The 18360-nt window shown below is 49.9% G+C and overlaps 1 protein-coding gene across 4 annotated transcripts in view; it reads left to right on the forward strand.

The window, feature by feature from the left end:
• LOC125738098 (son of sevenless homolog 1-like) overlaps window positions 1-18360 on the forward strand; it is a 34045-nt gene that overhangs the window by 9123 nt on the left and 6562 nt on the right. For all 4 annotated transcript variants that reach the window (XM_049006710.1, XM_049006711.1, XM_049006712.1 and 1 more), the window contains exons 2-15: window positions 4833-4958; window positions 7196-7327; window positions 7731-7895; window positions 8022-8231; window positions 8888-9031; window positions 9384-9494; window positions 10495-10593; window positions 12287-12414; window positions 13794-14449; window positions 16901-16982; window positions 17240-17362; window positions 17569-17672; window positions 17861-18083; window positions 18215-18334. In XM_049006710.1, the coding sequence (XP_048862667.1) occupies window positions 4833-4958; window positions 7196-7327; window positions 7731-7895; window positions 8022-8231; window positions 8888-9031; window positions 9384-9494; window positions 10495-10593; window positions 12287-12414; window positions 13794-14449; window positions 16901-16982; window positions 17240-17362; window positions 17569-17672; window positions 17861-18083; window positions 18215-18334 (2423 nt within the window). The remainder of the gene's footprint in view (window positions 1-4832; window positions 4959-7195; window positions 7328-7730; window positions 7896-8021; window positions 8232-8887; window positions 9032-9383; window positions 9495-10494; window positions 10594-12286; window positions 12415-13793; window positions 14450-16900; window positions 16983-17239; window positions 17363-17568; window positions 17673-17860; window positions 18084-18214; window positions 18335-18360) is intronic.

Raw genomic sequence — 18360 nt, forward strand, 5'->3', positions numbered from 1 at the left:
ATAAGGTCCCCATATGCTGAGCAGTTTCCACAGGTGGGCACAGTTTTTCTTTCCTTCGATTTTTGAGAGCGCCCCCCCCCCCCCCCCCCGCTGTCCCACCTGGTCCCAGCCTTAATGCTATCTAGCAGCGCTGTCATTGAGACCCAGTGGGGTTCCGACGGGTCTCAAAAGCCCAGATGGCTGCAGCAACTTTGACGTTGGATGAATTATTCAAGCAAGACCCTCCCTGTCCTTGTATTGATCTTGGCATCGGCATCTTTGCCCCTCATTAAATATGGTTGGAATTCACTGGGAGCCGGTGCCAGGTTCCCGAGGAAGGTCTCAGGCGTCCAGCTGCAGAGCTCAAAGTCAGCCCAGGGGGTGATCTGCGTGCAGGAGAGCAGGACTCTCAGCAGAATGTGCGGCACTGTCCAAACTCTCCAGAACAAAGTGAGCTCCTCTCCTCTGCACTGGTTTGGGATGGTTTGTGAGACCTGCCTTTGATCTTTTTGAGTATACTTTCATTACGCAAATTCAGGTGTCATATTTTAATGTAGATGCGTAATTATTTTGTCTGCTTATTCACTTGTTTTTGATCTATTTGTTCTCTCGGGCCTGGATTTTCAGGTTCTCTGCTAACCTGCCCGGTATACACGAGGGAAAAATGTATATGTTCTTCATTTATTGCTAATCTTTAATTTAAATTGAGGTGAAGTTCGACACTGGCGGTTTCACACGTCGCAAGGTGGATTTTGTTCCGGTGGGGGTTCTTGGTGATGCCTGTGAGCTGGTGACATGTGTGTGCGTGTGAATGTGTGGTAACCATGGGAGTCTGAGTGGCACACCTGGGCTGTGAGGTCATCCAGCGTTTTTTTTTTTTTTTTAAATCTGCACCTGGGCTGGAAAATCAAACATGGCCGATACTTTTTTTTTTTTTTTTCTTCTTCCCTTGGCATCGGTCCCCGGTGTAGGTGTGGACCAGGCTCTTGGCTAGGAGGTACACATCCTGCAGGACATTCTTTGTTTTTCCCGCCTAATTTTAAGTGCAGCACTGGGGAGGGGTCAGAGGTAAGGTTAAAAACAGGCTTGGAAATTTGGGATTATTGGGGCATTATCAGCTGTGTTTTACGGACTGGATTCGCTCCAGTCTTAATGTTGTGTGAACATTGAGTGTGTCCCTAGATAAAGCCAGAAGATGATGATAAACCATTGCCTGTAGGTCCTTCTTCTCCCTGAATGACCTGCTTGGATACACTGGCCTGGTTTTAGCGGGAGGCCACAGGGGTGCACGTGGCATCCTGACAGATGCTGTTCCCTCACTGCATCAGTGGCAAAACCCAGCTGGCCCCATCCTGCTTTGATCTGAGCATAGTCTGTTTGATAGCGCCACCTGGTGGCTAGACAAGCCTTTTCCAACTACCAGACTGCTTTTCCGTTGTTTCCCATCGCTAGAAGCCGTACTGCTCTGTCCGACAATGGGTTACGCTCTGCGGCCCAAGACCCCAGCAGCATTTCTGCTCATAGGGCATTTCCAAAACCTGGTGTAACTAAATCCTATGGATCAGGCCACCCTGCTCCGATTTCCTCCCAAAACGCCTTGTTGCCATCACTGAATATGGCCTCCATGTCTTCTGCTTTCACTGTGTGGTGATGTCTGCTTTTGCCATTTTGATTTATTTATTTTTTTTGCTAATAATTCGACCTTTAATGGGGGCTGATGGTGTTCTGCTTCTTCGGCGGATGGTTTATTATGGTGTCTCCAGAACCTGCGTAACAAAAGCCCATCAACACAGGTGCTGATCAGTTCAGTGAGCTAAAGATGACAAGCCACTATCATCGCTTATGCAAATTGGGCATCGCATAGCAGTGAAGTATCCTGTCCCGGTTGGGGAACCTCACCACCGTTACCCAACCCAGTCCTTGGGGACCCCCAGACAGTCCATATTGTTGCGGGCTCCAAGATCCAAGCCAATCAAGAACACTGAATACTACGGATGGGCCGAACGACATTTTTTCAGTTCTGGTCCGATTCCAATACGCAACTGCCGATACTGATACAGAGCTCTTTTGACTTTAATATTTTAATTATATGCACGCACTTTATACTGTAATATATTTTTGAACTAGTGAATACAAATGAAAACAGAAGTTTGCCAAAAAATCTTTAATTGGGCTACTGGTGACATACATAAGGCACTGTTCCACCTCATTTGTACATCCTGTTTTAAGCGTTTTTGAAGCATTTGCAGTTGAATCTGAATATCTTTCAAGTGAGGATGCGCAAGTGGCGAATGCTTAAAATGCCCCACAATTTCTCCCACTGGCAACAGAGTCAGTTACACTTCGCTACGATAGCAGCCCCTCGTGTATCACAAGCTGTAGGGAGTGCGCTAAACAGCCAGGCTAGCAATTCTCAAATCAGCCATTGCCTTCTTTCTTTTTTTTAGCGGAATTTTCCTATGCCCCTTGTACTGCGGAGAGTATGCGTGTGACATCACAGTAGACAGAATCACCGCGCTCGCACCCACTGAGTGGCAGAAAAACTGAGTGGCAGTGTTAGTGTTCAGCTTGAAAGCGACAAAAACGCATCTAAAATGGGAAACAGCTGTCATCCGATTGACTATAGAAATCGATTCAACAGGAAATAGAGACGGCCGAAAACGAAATAAGTAAATATTGGACATGGATCAGTCCCATATGGCCGATATGCACTCCGTCTAATAGGTATGTATCAGTGCTGATACTGGGGGGGAATAGAAATGTGGACTGTTTCGGGGTCCTCAAGGACTGGATTGAGAAATGCTGCTTTAGACGTACAGAGATGAAGATGGCATTGAAAGCTAAAGGGAGAAAAACTGTATATACTGACTCTTTCCGGATTTACAAGCCCCTCAGTACCCCCCTCCCCCCTTTATGTAGACTTGTATGTTCATAGATCTTGTGCAAAAAGGAGACAAAAACAACAAGGGAGAAAGCCGAGTTGGGGGGTGGGATTGTTTACTCAAAATGTAAATATTTCCAAGCCAGTAAATAATGTGGAAAATCCCCATCCAAATTCCTGTGGTACACCACCGGCTGAGAGTAACTGGCAGTTCTGCCAGGCCACTGGAGCTGCGCTGGGGGGGCTTAGAACTCATGGGTCCTTAGTGTCCCACAACACTGACATCACTGCAAGGCTTGAATGCCCTTGGGAGTCAGGGGCTGTGCTGCCATTGGCTAATGTGAATCTGCAGCATTGCTTTTCAACCAATGGTCCAACACCAATTGGAATTGTTTTAGACTGTGTACTCCATTAAACCTTTTGCAATCAAGTACGTGCTCCATAACTAACTACTTGCTTTTCCTTTTCTGTTATCTTAAGCATAGTTTGGTCCATGCATCTTCTAGCCGCCGATTCTGGACGGGGCTTTGGGGGAGCCTGGACTGTATGCCAGATAGCATAAGGCAGGGCTACACCCTGCATAGGATGCTGGTCCATCACTGGGCATTTACACTCAGACACCATTGGATTAAAGGCAGTTTCTGGAGATGAGGCATTGGAACTATGGTGAATCACTTTGAGAAGTGGACCTGGACAGTTAAACCTGGGAATCATTGTTGTGCGATGAGCGTTCGCTTACAGACAGCCGTGTGTGTCTGTGTGGCTCACTGTTTTGGAGGAGGGGAGCCACCAGTAGCGTCCTGCACAGTTGTGTGTGGTCCACATGCCTTTCGGAGGCATGAGGACGCTTGCAGCTATTATTAATAACAAGTCATAGCAATGAGTAACGGTCCATCAGTCCTTCATAACTGCTTATCCTGCATGTCGCACGCTCTGAGGGGGGTTTAGAAACCCCAAATCACCTGTCTGGTTTCTTTAGACTTCAGGTGCAGACAGCAGGGGCTAAGATTCAAACGTGAGCAATAATATAAGACCCGAATAACTGCCTGCACCTGTAGCACTTCCGAGGAGGGGTGTGTTGAGCAGTATACCCTGATTAAGGATCAGCAGCAGGTCAGCCGCTCGGACTTCTCAGTTCCGGATTAGTCTGGCATCCTTGGGGGTGTTGCCACCCTCTGACTCCAGCAAGATTCTTCTGCGTGGTATTCAGTACGGGCCGGCAGTCTCAGGTGTTGGCTGGTGTGTGCATGTGCGTGCTGATGGTCTCTCTGCGGTGTTCCTCGCTTTGAACTTCAGTTTTGCACGCAAGAGATGCTTCGTAAAAGTTTTAAAAATAGCTTTCCAATTTCTCGCTTTATGTTCCTCCATGAGGACTTGGCATGATTATGGGCCACACGGCGCATTTGTGAGAGGAACAAATCAAGTCACTATACCTCAAAGCATCTGTACCGTAGCGCCTCTCGCTTCAGAATTAAAGGGTCTTCATGCATGTCTTGGCAAACGGCCGTGGGCTCCAGTTGTGAAGGAACAGGTGCGCTGAGGTCAGTGGGTCGGGCCAAATGATATCTGAGCTCCAGTCAGTAATTACAAAAAAAGACAAAAAGGAATCTGCCCCCCCCCCCATTGCTGTGCCAGTTCCAGCCATGTAATTTTGTTTATGAATGCAGCATTGGAATTCTGTAATGGTGAAAGTGTGCAGACGTGTGTGTGTGTGTGTGTGTGTGTGTGTGTGTGTGTGTGTGTGTCCACAGTTTGATAATAATCTGTTGTTTTGATCTTGTGGGGACATTTTTTTCAGTCTCCACAAGGGGAAACTCTCCTTTTGTTTTATGAATTTCTGTGACTACAGTCAATGTTCTAGTATTTTTTTGTTTGGTTACTCATGGTTAAAGCTGTCATTGTTGGCATTAGGGGTTTTCCCGTAGAACTAAATAACAGATATGTAATCTGTGTACGTATGTGTCTGATGCAGGTGCTGAGCCAGGTGCACCCCAAGCTGTCGTCGAAGGAGGACGCGCTGCAGTACATCGAGGAGCTGATTCTGCTGCTGCTCAGCATGCTGTGCCAGGCGCAGCCGCGCACCGTGCAGGATGTGGAGGTGAGTCTCATCAGCGCCGCCCTGCTGGCCACCGTTACTAACAGCTATACTTGCCCCATTGTATCTCAGTTTGAAAAAAAATAGTTGTGAAAGGTATATCCTGTCGTAAACATACTGTCATCAGTCAAATGCTTTAAATAAAATTACTTTTTTTGATTTACATTTTCATGTTTGTTTTTAAAAATAAAGCAATAGTCAAATATCCACATGCTGCCATTCAAGAGCTGAGTACCTCATGGACTGATTAATCTAAGATAAATTGAAAATTAATTCCTTTGGTATAATCTGAAGCAGCCTGTCCATTAGCATAAAGACAACTATCGTGTAAAAATACAGTATATAAACATACCACTCAGTAGTGGTGCTTACGTTTGATTCATTGAAGAGTGTCTGGATTGAGAATCACTGCTTCAGGTCTGTGGATTTTCTGGCTTTTTGCAAGTAATTAGAATTTCTACTCCTGCGGTTTGTGTGATTTGCTTTGAACGTACAACCCATTGTCCAGTTAAAACGGCAGGGAATCTGTGCAGATCTGCAGAAATACAAGCCTTTTCCATTTATAGGTTTATGGTGGGTGGTGCCACCTGCCAGGGTGGGGGGTAATTCGGTACCACACACAGCTGCCCTTAGCCGCCTCCGTCTGCACCGTCTGAGTTGACACCTGACAGGTTAATGTGTTCAAAGGCCAAACAAAATGCCTGCCTGCACTGGCAGCCGCGTGCTCTTGCTGTTATTTATTACCCAGTCCATGTCGCGCTATAAAATCTCTGTCCAGCTTTTTTTTCCCATTTTCTTTTCCTCTTTGCATTGTCCTGCAATGTTGGTTCATTTTTTGTTTGTCTAAAAGGGGAATTTGTAATTAAATACTGTATAAAAATAAAGGCTCACTCCGTCATGACCGTGTCCTTCCCTGATTTTCTCACTGCATCCGTTGTTCCCCGAGCTGCTTTGTTTTCACCCTGTGACATGGGACCGAGTTGCAGTGTGGTTAATGTCACATGGGAACTGCACAGCCAAGATTTTGTGTCTTCACCCGGCTGTCTAAGAAGATTCATCCATGCTACTTATGTTTAACCTACCTCCTCCCCACCTTCTACTGCTGCACGTCCAGTGATGTGTTGTCTCGTCGTGGGGCAGACTGATTCGTTTTGCCTTGATTGATGTTCGCCTACCAGTTACACATAGGTGTGGACGATGCTCTGACCTCAGTGCTCCACAGATCATACTCTCACCTAGAAAAAGCCAGTACCATTCTGTTCTTTGATTTCTTCAGTGCCTTTAACACCATCCAGCCTTAGGAAAATGCAGCTTGATGCCCCCACAGTCTCCTGGATCGTGGACTACCTGACTACCATATCGCAGTTTGTGAGCCCCCAGCACTGTGTGTTGGAGATGGTGGTGAGCAACGCTGGGGCACCTCATGGAACCACCTTGTCTCCCTTCCTGGTCACCGTCTATACTTTGGACTTCCAGCACAATACCAGCTCATTCCATCTCAAGGTCGACGCCTCCGTTGTAGAATGCATCAGCAACGGAGATGTGTCAGGGTGCAGTGCGGGAAGAAAAACCTGCAGCTGCACATAAAGAGAAGACAAGCAGGACAAAGGAGTGGTGGGCTTCTGACAGAAGAGGGAGCCCTTGACACCGGCCACCATCCAGGGGGAGGAAGTGGAGTTGGTGCTGGCCAACAGGTCCTTGGGAGATCCACATGAACAGCAGACTGGACAGTCAGCACAGTGCAGCTGTACAAGAAAGGCCAGAGGAGATTCTACTGTTGAGGAGGCTTAGGTCTGATGTGTGGCACAACCTGCTCATTATCTTCTATGTCCGTGGTGGCCGGTGTGCTTTTCTATACTGTGGCCTACTGGGGAAACTGCATTAGTTCAGGCGAAGACCTGACCAAACTCATCAGGAAGACCAGTTCCATTACAGGCCCGACATTGGATAATTATCTGTGTGCTGTGTACTTCTTAAGTTGTTTGTAACACGTTTGTTTGCACATAAATGTATGTTTGTCTGTATGCACAAGAATTCGCCCTTAGGATGAATACACTTCACTTAATTTAATATGATCATTTTTATGCATTTTCTGCATGCATACAAAAACATTGAAGCTCTTGTACATGCATGTCTAGCTACGTTTGCCAGTATTTTTATGGCTTTGTTTTAAGAGCCAATGGCCCTTCGCCAATGATACGGACATGGTTGCTAATATCCACGTCCTCTTTGCTCCCCAGGAACGGGTACAGAAAAGCTTCCCTCATCCCATTGACAAGTGGGCCATAGGGGACGCCCAGGCAGCAATAGAGAAGAGGAAGAGGAGGAACCCATTAGCACTTCCTGTGGATAAGATCCATCCCCTGCTCAAGGTGCCCCAATCTTTTGAGGATCTCAAAAATCTTTTTTTTTTTTTTGACCAAGATGGTTGGGGTCACGCAGGGCCACTAGCAGCCAGCAGATGGAGGCAAAGTGTTACCTACTGTCCATAATACCCCATGGAATGCCCTTCACTTTTTATTGGCTTAGGATAATAGTGGGTAAAATGTAATTGGTATTGACTAAAATAGGGGGAAATCATGAATTATAACCTCTTTGCGGGCTCATTAAGAATGGGTTATATGAAGAGCTAGTGTAAGTAAAATTAGCAATTCGGTATGGTCGATGAATGAATGGGTTGTGGTTTTCTGTTTAAAGTCTATGATTTGACATGCGAAGCTTGATTTCGTCCTCTGCTTTTACTCTCTTCCCATGATGCTCTGGCCCACTTCCCAGGAGGTTTTAGGGTACAAGATCGACCACCAGGTGTCAGTTTACATCGTGGCCGTGCTGGAGTACATCTCTGCGGACATTCTGAAGCTGGCCGGTAACTATGTGCAGAACATCCGGCACTACGAGATCTCGCAGCAGGACATCAAGGTGGCCATGTGTGCCGACAAGGTAAGTTGCGTTGCGTTGGGTGGGCTTGTGTCCACGAAAACGCTCCTCTTGCCATGCCTTGGTGGATACTTCCCACAGCTTGTCACGATTTTCCTCCCCTGACATTGCTAGTTATCTGTTCCCCAGGTGCTGATGGACATGTTCCACCAGGACGAGGAGTATATCAGCGGCTTCCCTCCCATGGACGAGGAGCCGTCCGTGTCGGGGGAGCAGACCTACCACGACCTGGTCCGGTCCTTCATGGCGGATGTGCGGCAGTATTTACGTGACCTGAACCTCATCATCAAAGTGTTCCGGGAGCCCTTCGCCTCCAATGCCAAGCTCTTCTCCCACAATGTAGGTCCTGGTGCCGTTCTCTGGGGTCGCTGAGCGGGTAGGGGGGCAGTGACGGGCGGTCTGCGTCACATGATGGGCCCAGTGGGGGGACCGTGGCTTCGGGACCTGTGACCACTTCCTGTTTAGCGTCCATTCGCAAGTGAGGAAAATTCACATTCCGACGTGCGTATTGGCGACTAGATTTCGTATGACTGACAGCAACACACGCCAGAGTGAGAGATCCTTGCAGCAGAATCTACAAAATGCTTTTAAAAATGTCAGAAGCTTCATGAAGGATGAAAGAGATTGAGTATGGAAGGCTGAAGTCAAGTGGTAAGCACAGTCACGCCTAGGCTACCCTGATTTCCAGCGACCGTTTCATTTAACCACTTGGTGGTTGGAACGGAAGTTGGTCACTAAACAGTGTCTGTAGTTGCTTGTTCAGTTAATATGCTAATGTTGATTTTCACTCCAGCTCGCCTCTTAATGATTTTATAAATTAGGTGCTGATTGTAACGCCATGGAGTCTGCCAGGCTGCCCTTTAGCATAATTTTTTTTCGCCCCTTTGAAAGCCACCAGGCGTAGATCAAATACGGGGAAGAGTCACCCACCCAATACCTCTGAGCCACAGTGGGAAGGACTGTGGCAGTTGAACACTTTCCGGTTCCCTTTGCAGGACGTGGAGAACGTCTTCAGCCGCATCATGGACATCCAGGAGTTGACGCTGAAGCTGCTGGGACTCATCGAGGACACCGTGGAGATGACCGACGAAGATAGTCCCCACCCCCTGGTGGGAAGCTGCTTTGAGGACCTGGCCGAGGTTGGTTAAGGGTCAAAGAGTAATGGCTCGTTCCTGTGCACCTTTTGGTTTTCGTCGATAGTGATGACAGAACTGTATCATAGAAAAGGGGCTTCGTGAGGCTTGAGGAGAGCGGCATCGTCCTCCGTCTCTTGCATATTCCACAATGCCGCACGCATTTCGGTTTTATCTCTTCGTTTCTTTAATGGAGCTCGTTGGGGCTCCACAGGAGGGAAGCTGTCTGTCGTGGTTACCTTCAGGAAGCTCATTTTGAGAAGGCTGTAGAATGTCTTGTATGTTCTGAATGGAGAACCCCCTCCCCCCGCCTCCCCAAAGGGTACGTCCGCCCGGTAACAGAAGGGTTGTTTTGCAGGAGCTTGCGTTTGACCCGTACGAATCATATGCCCAGGATATCTTGCGGCCCGGCTTCCAAGACCATTTCCTGAGTCAGCTGTCTAAGGCAGGAGCAGCGCTGTACCTCCAGGTGGGATGGCACACGACCTGCTCCTCTAACTCTAGGATTCAGGTTCTCCTCTGGTTGTCCTAGAATCCACCTTCCTCTCAGCTCCCCTGGAGCTCTGCTTATACGCACATTTCCATCATTCTCCTGTAATATTTCAACCTTTGCACAATCGTCTTGAATAAATGGAGCCTTCCCAAAATTCTCCTGTATAAATTTAACCTTCCCACAATCTACCGTAACATTTCAGTCTTCCCACACACTTCCTGTATAAATGTAGCATCCTCACCATAACATTTTGTCCTTCCCACAATCCTCTGGTATAAATGAAATCTTCCCACAATCCCCTCCTCCTTAACATCTCAGCCATCCAATATTCATCCTGTATAAACTGAGCCTTCACTTAGTTGTCCCATAACATTTCAGCCTTCCCACATTCCTCCTGCAACCTTGTCACCTTCCTGCTTCTCCCCTGTAATATTGGTTCTCTCCTCTTGTTGACATCCCCTTGTTCTGTTGTGGTTCACATCATGAGTTGTGGGGGTAGCCTTCACAGTAGGGATCCACACAGCTGAGTCGAGAAGCTCCTGAATGATAAAATATCCCCTATTCTCCAGCACAGTGATATAATCTTCCCTGTCCTCAGAGCTCTTTTGTCACGACGGCACATATTAAAAGGGTTCCTGAAGCACTCCTGAATTCAAAATTTGAGTAAACGCACATATTCATGAGGGCAGTCGGCGCTGGTGCCGACGTCCATGGAAATCAGTCTCCAGGAGCCATTGTTTGTTTCGCCACCTTTAAAAATTTCCCATACAGCTTTTATGGCTGTTTATACGGCTGGATATCTATTGAAGCCGTTCCCATAACCATGTGGACCAGTATGTTGGCCCTCTAAGCTGTGGAGTTTGGGATTTATTCTGATTTTTGTTTTGTGAGAGTGTACAGCATCTGCTGTGTGATGCTCCTGCGTGGTGTTTGTATTAGTGTTGCTATACTAACAAGGCGTTTCTGTGCTCCTCAGTCCATAGCTGAAGGCTTTAAAGAAGCTGTCCAGTACGTCCTGCCCAGGCTGCTCCTGAACCCGGTCTACCACTGTCTACACTACTTTGAGATCCTCAAGGTAAGGCCATCACAGACTGTGGGATCAGAGCGTGGGGTTTGCTGACTCCCCCCGTGCCTGAGAGGGAAGTGCAGCGGATCTCGCTTATCACCGCCAAATAGCTTCTCGTCAGTCATCCCAAATCTCGTGACTGATGGGGTGTCCTTCACATCTAATGAAACGGCAGGTAGACCCGCACGCCCCGGGTCTCGCCTGCCGTACCTGCAGCTTTCCCACACCCCATCTGGGGTGCTGTGGGCCCCCCCACTGCACAGGTATTGCTGTCCCCAGACCAAATTTTTAGCTTAATTAATCCTTCATTAATCCTTTCCAGCAAAAATACCATGCTTTGGCAATGAGAGCAATTTACAATAGGTGTTACCCTAGATTGCTTATGCTGAGTTTTGTGTCGCAGTTGAATTCTGCAGGATGGTCAGAATCCATGGACCCATCAAGTGAACTTGCCTAACTACAGGAATCCTCATTAATACCAAGATTTACCTGCACCCTCGTTGCCGAATACGATGGCAGCGGCCCGTTAAACCAGCCTGCGTGACCCCCCCCCCCCCCTTGCCTCACACGAAATCTGTCCTCTGAGCATCGACTCTAATTAGACAGCCATGGCCAATTTGTATCCAATTATCACAAAGCCCCATGTGTGAGCGGCACACGTGCCACCCCCCAGCCATGCTGCTCCTTCGTCAGCGCGCCCCTCCTGCCTCCTTCCGACGTGATTTGTTTGCCTGCTGAGTGGGTCTTGTTGCCACGGTGGCGCGTGGTACATGAGAGAGTGGAGGGCTTGTCAGAGTGAGTATTATGATGCATCTTTAAGAGAAGCTGAGGACTCCACAGACACCCATAAATGCACACGCACACACAGCACACACACTGGCAGAGACCCCAGCTCCTCTTCAGGTGCAGCTCTTCTCCTGTCCTGTCTTTGTCCGCCTGTGGCTGTCCAGTGTGCCTTAGGGATGCACCAGCATTCGTCTGCCCCTATTGGGGGCACTAAAGAGTGAAATATGTCCCCCAACCTCAGAGGACTGGTTACAGGTTGCTCTTCCGGTTGGCTTGGTACAGTTCCTGCTTTGGGCCGTGCATTGCCGCTCGTATCCTTGTCCTTGAGTCCCGGAGTGGCGTGACCCCACTTGGCTCCTTAGCCGACACTGATAGGGGGGGGGGGGTTGGAATTGTCCCTAGCTGAGGATGAGTAGTCAAGCCATGGGGGTTTGGAGAGCAGTGCTCTGGCTCTGTGGAACTCGGAGTCTGAGCTGCTCGATCTTTGGATGACCGTCTGCTCTCCTGATGGACTGGACTGTAGACTGGACCGCCCTGGTGACAGCCAAGGTGTCGAGATGTCTGGATCGTTTTGTCTGGGATCAGGCGGCAGAACCGTTATTTGTCTGTGACTGATCCCCCCCCCCCACCCCGTTCCCTCTACTGCTGTTCAGCAGGTACATGCCAGTCGGGGGGTTTAGCATAGACATAAATATTTTATTAGACGGCCAGACTGGAAACAAACATGTCCATCACTTTTTGGCCCAGTGTCACCTGCTGAAAGACAAAGTTTATTGTGGGTACAGGTTCACTGCAAAGTTTTCTTAAATGTGCGCTTTGTGAACATTTGACCGTGGAACATTGAAGGTGTGCTTGTATTGTAGTTGTTTATTTCAGGAGCTTGTTGACAGTTTTTTACCTCCCCTCCCCTCCACAGCAACTAGAAGAGAAGAGTGAGGATGATGAAGACAAGGAGTGCTTGAAGCAGGCCATCACCGCCCTGCTCAATCTGCAGAGCAGCATGGAGCGGATCTGCTCCAAGAGCCTGGCCAAGCGGAGGCTCAGGTGCTCCACCTGTTGCGACTGGCGGCAGCGCCGCACCCCCACACTTCATTCTGTTCACACTGCACGCACACGCCAGCTCTGCTACTTAATCAGCGTCTTTCGCTTGAACTCCGCAGTCTGCTCACTCCTGCACTCACCTCCAGGGGGGGTCAGGAACCAGGTTGCGGGGTCGCACGGCATCCTCAGTATTTTGTGGCGAGGGGGCGTCTCGGGAGAATAGTCACCCCACCCCGCCATTGTTTCTAAGTCTCTCTTACTCGCACACGCACATTTTCCCACCCACACACGCATGCAGTAGAGCAGAGAGTTGGGGTTAGGGAGTATTCTCAGTTTGCAGTGCGACACCCCTTCTGCCCAAATTATTATAATTTTTTTGTTTCTTTGCATTTTTCCGGCTTTTCCGATTACCCTTCTGCTGAAAAGGATGTCGTCAGATGCGATGATGTAGAGTAACTGTGGCTATTCTCACGGACGCATTTGCTTTGTTCCCTCCGGAGGTCATTTTATGGGGAAAGGATGGCTTACCGTACGGTACGTTGGCGTTCTCTCATAAAGGGATCGGGGAGGGGGGTCTCATTTTGCAGCGTGGGGTGACGGGGAGCCCCATGAGGTCAGACTCCTCACCGCCCGTATTTATTGGGGGTCTTTCTGCGCTCTCCGGAACAATGAGGTAATCTGTTGAGCCGCCATAGGAACAAAGTTATTTTTCGCAGCTGAGTAATGCTTTCCTCTGTGTTTGTTTGCCATTCGGGCCGCGGTGTATGTTCCTGTCTGACCCTGGGATTTCGGCTCTGTATAAAGGCCCCCGCATGTCCTCCTCGTTCTGTTCTGCCCGTAAGCTGCCGCGGTCAGGCTTCCACCTTGAAACACTGCCCATTGTACTGGCAGAAGTCGGGAAGATCTCAGGTGCTCATGTTGAAGTGGATGAGCTCTTCTTTAGCTGCCTGGTTACGTATCTTAGATGTGTTTTAACAGTAAGTATGCAAGTAGTGTGTGTTGGGGTTGTTGGCTAGATGGCATGTTGAGAGTATGAGTCGTCTTTTTTACTCCTCTCCTTCCTATTGTTGTGGGGTGTGTGTAACCTGAGCATATAGATTGAATTTTACATTCCTGACTGACTGACTGGGAGGCGCTGTGTGTTAGAATGCTGTGCCTCTGATCGGAAGGTCACCAGTGTAAATGCCATGGTCGGCAAAGTTACTGCACTATTGGGCCCCTTAGCAAGGCCCCTAACCCTAACTGCTTCAGCAACACTAACCCTGCCCTTTTTATTGAGCATTTCTTTGGATATAAAGTATCTGCTAGATAAGTAAAATGTGAAAAGTTTTGGGGCTCAGAGTTCCGGATAGGTGTGACTGCGTATATCGTCTATCTTGCAGCGAGTCGGCCTGCCGCTTCTACAGCCAGCAGATGAAGGGCAAGCACCTGGCCATCAAGAAGATGAACGAGATCCAGAGGAGCATTGATGGCTGGGAGGGCAAGGACATCGGCCAGTGCTGCAGCGAGTTCATCATGGAGGGCACGCTGACGCGTGTGGGCGCCAAGCACGAGCGCCACATCTTCCTGTTTGATGGCCTCATGGTGTGCTGCCGCGCCAATCACGGGCAGCCGCGGCTGCCGGGGGCCGGCGCTGCGGAGTACCGCCTCAAGGAGAAGTTCCTGATGCGCAAGGTGCGTGTGAGCGACCGTGACGACGCCGGCGAGTGCCGGCATGCCTTTGAGGTGACGCCGCGGGACGGCGCCGCTGTGGTCTTTGCCGCCAAGACGGCGGAGGAGAAGAGTAGCTGGATGGCGGCGCTGGTGTCGCTGCAGTACCGCTCTACGCTGGAGCGCATGCTGGACCTGGCCGTGCTGCGGGAGGAGAAGGAGGAGCGCGTGCGTCTGCCGCGGCACGAGCTGTATCGCTTCGCCGAGCCCGACTCTGAGGAGAACGTCGTCTTCGAGGAGAACGTGCAGTCCAAGTCGGGCATCCCCGTCGTCAAGGCCGGCACCGTGCTGAAGCTCATCGAGCGGCTCACCTACCACATGTATGCAGGTGAGGGCGGGGCTACCTGCGAGTGTGGGAGGGGCCACTGGTATATGGGCGGGGCCTTTAATTGGAGGTGGAGTCTGGTGGCACACGTGCTTTAATCGTAGCTTCTGAAAGGTGGCATGACAATCCAGCTGTCCCTAGGGCACACTGTTCCGGCGCCCTCCTCGTATCTGGGTGGATTGACACACTCTTGACAAGCGCCTTGGTTGCGAATTGAGTAAAATAATAAGGGTGAATCCTCTCGGGAGAGCTGCTCTTTGGCAAGTGACTGTGGTGTGGTGTGGCACCCCAAGCCCTTCTGGGGCTTTTCCGGATGAATGCCGTGAGAGCTCCCTGTCGGTATCTGCAGAACATAAAGGCAGCTGGTCTCCTTTGTTTCTGGTATGCTGGTAAGACAGTCGGGGCCCTGGCACGGCGCGACACGCCCATGAAGCTTCCTGCCCCTGAGTTAACTTGCTCCTCGGCCCGCGGCCTCTTCCCATGACAGAACCTGGTCGTGAACGACCGCGGTCTTTTCATATGAGAGCACCATCCTGCACTCGTATCAAAACAACTCTAGGTTGGAGGACAATGAGGGAACCCCCCCACCCCCAATTCCCCCCACTCAATTTGGCTATTTGGTAAATTTGCTACATGTGCAAATTCATGAGCTTGGTTATTCACATTTTATACAGTTATTAAATACTTGTAGCTTTGTGTCTGTCCCCAAACACCACCCTCCCCAGACAACAGAACAATCCATCTCTCCGTTTTCTGGACCCGTTTGTCCTATTCAGAGTCAGGAGAGTCCGGAAACTAACCCAGGAGGCAGGGATAATAAACCCAGGATGGGATGCCAGCCCATCACAGGGCACACTGACCATCCACAAATACTGTCAGTTTGGTAATTCCAGTTCACCTCAGCATGTTCTTGGATTGTGGAGGGAAATCACAGTACCCAGGGAAATCCCCATGATGACAGGGGGAGAACATGTAAACCGTGTGTAGGCAGGGATTCGAACCCCGGTCCCAGAGGAGTGAGGTAACAGTGCTATCTACTGTGCTAACACACGGCTTGCTGCAGAACAAAGACTTAAAACAACATCACAGCTGTCTTTCTTAGTTGGTATATCGCCCTAATAAATCCATCGCCATGAAGCTAGGGGCCATTTCCAAGGTGGCGTCATTTGCCCCCTCGTACTCCATCCTCAGAAGCAGTTCCCGGTACAGAGGTTCCCCGTGCGGCGACACCAATCCCCCTGACCAATGCGGTGTGGGTGGGGGTTTGCTGATGCCGCACACGTGCAGCCGGCGAGCCGCTCTCCGCATCCCGCGGGGTTCTGTCCAATTTGGCTACATCCCACGCAGACCTGCCTGTTTTTTCAGGTACTGTTTTCATTCTGTAGGTCTTCTGACACTCATTTCCCCTTTAGCCGCTAACTTTCAAAAGGGCCACCGTAGAATAATGGGAGAGAATTTCTCTGGTGGGTGGTGCTGGTGGAGTCTGTGCTCACACCCCTAAATACATTTCCTGGCAGAAAAAAAAACAAGTAGAAAACAAAAAGGCATTTGGAATAACTGAAGTCCTCGCTGAAGCCTGATTGGCTCCCAGTCTGTAAAGCCTGGGGAATTTACCTCTCGAGCAAAATGAATTGAAGGGCTATTTTGGGTGGAAGGGGAAAAAGGTGCATCCTGCTAACAGCACCTAGGCCATGGACACCCCCCCCCCCCCCCACACACACACACACACACACACACACACACACACCATGACCCCACCTAGTGACCAGCATTCCACATAGGGGAGTCTCCAATTTTCGCCTTGGGCGACTGTGATTGCGCTCATTCTGGCTTGGGAATCATGCTAGGATGTAGAAAAAACAGACTGCTTTTCAGTGTTTATGTTGAGCTGTGTGTGTGTGTGTGTGTGCGTGTGTGTGTTTGAGCTTGTGTGTGTGCTCATGTGCGCCAACAATTAGCAGTTACCTAAAATGACCAGAGATGGATAGTCTGTCCCACCCGGGGGTGGAGGGTGAGGGGGGGGGCACATCTTTGTGTGGCCACGTGTTTTCCTCCCTGGGGTGATTCCAGGCCAGTTGTTTGTAAATTCACACCGTCTATTGTTGTATGCTGACTACACGGGTGCTTAACTACACACTCTCACGCAGACAGATTTTGAAACTGTCAGTGCAGGCGATGAAAGTGAAGCATGCTGGGAAGCTGGGCGCCAAAGCTTCCACTGAAGACACGAGTATCCAAAATGAAACAGGTGTTTTGTCAGACTCGGAGGGTACACTGGATATCAGACTGAAATGTAAAGTTACCCCTTACTGGCCCAGCCAAAATACTTTGATGTTATTGTTGGAAAATCGTCAAGGTCAAGTGCTTGACATCAGCTTCTGGAATTTCCTGGGATAATAATAATATTGCATGCGGGCTCTTAACAGTGGCTCTGTGTCTGTGATTTGCTTCCAGACCCGAATTTCGTGCGGACCTTCCTGACCACGTATCGGTCATTCTGCAAGCCGCAGGAGCTGCTGACTCTGCTCATGGAACGGTGAGTGGGCTAGAAGAGGAAGCGGAGCCTGGCAAACAGGAAGCTGACGAGCACCGTGCCACGGCAGGCCAGCTCAACACGGCAGCCTCTGCCAGCGAGGCCCTCAGTGCAGTGTGCTGTATGCTGTCCTTCTTAACCTGGGGGTTGGGCAGGCTTCACTGCACAGAGCATCTGCTAAGCTAATACACAATATAATGACATCTGGTTTGTCAAGTAGCAGGGTTGCTAGGTTCTCACTGCCGACCCGTTCCAATCAGGTTTGATATCCCAGAGCCTCAGCCCACAGAAGCGGACCAGATGGCGATTGAGAACGGGGACCAGCCGCTCAGCGCCGATCTGAAACGCTTCCGGAAGGAGTACGTGCAGCCGGTCCAGCTCAGGTATGACTCGCACAAGTCTTATTTTGAAGTGGACCTCTGTCTACATCTGTTCATGGACTCGCTGCCTGGGGCTCGGATTATATACAGTCGTGATTAGTCCCAGACGCCCTGGTCGCATTTTAGCCCGAAATGCCGATCATGGTCTTTTACACAGTCCTGCAATGCGGGGTGACTCTCACCCCCCCGTGTCTCCATTGCCCACCCAGAGTTCTGAATGTCTGCCGCCACTGGGTGGAGCACCACTTCTATGACTTTGAACGCGACCCAGAACTGCTCAGACGGCTGGAGGAGTTCATCGGCATGGTCCGAGGTAGGATCACAGCAATCGGCATTCTTTGCATCTGTCCCAATTATTCCTTAAAATGCATACACCCTAACCCCCCCCCAATCCCCTTTGCGCAGTGTTCAGACCCCAGGCCTGTAAATACCTGTGTTCTGGATGAAATACAAACTGCTAAATCAGTGCACTGATGCCCCATGCCAACTTGTGCCTTCTAGGCAAAGCCATGCGGAAGTGGGTCGAGTCCATCACCAAGATCATCCAGCGGAAGAAGCAGGCGCAGGCCAACGGGCCCAGCCACAACATCACCTTCGAGAGCCCCCCGCCACCCATCGAGTGGCACATCTGCAAGCCAGGCCACATGGAGCACTTTGACCTCTTGACCCTTCACCCCATCGAAATCGCCCGCCAACTCACTCTGCTGGAGTCAGATTTCTACAGGTTTGTCCCTCCATTGCATCATAAGGGCATTAAATATGCCTCTGTCCTTCACGCCAGTCTTGGCTTTCTCGCTGCTCAGTCACGTGTCCAAATGACACGGATGAACGCGCACCACCATCTCCCCTTTGCAGGGCAGTCCAGCCCTCGGAGCTGGTAGGCAGTGTCTGGACAAAGGAAGACAAGGAGCTCAACTCGCCAAACCTCCTGAGGATGATCAGGCATACCACCAACCTCACGCTCTGGTTTGAGAAGTGAGTCGGGACCCTGTGGTGGCACT

Source organism: Brienomyrus brachyistius, chromosome 3 (assembly GCF_023856365.1).
Source record: "Brienomyrus brachyistius isolate T26 chromosome 3, BBRACH_0.4, whole genome shotgun sequence".
Taxonomy (NCBI): Eukaryota; Metazoa; Chordata; class Actinopteri; order Osteoglossiformes; family Mormyridae; genus Brienomyrus; species Brienomyrus brachyistius.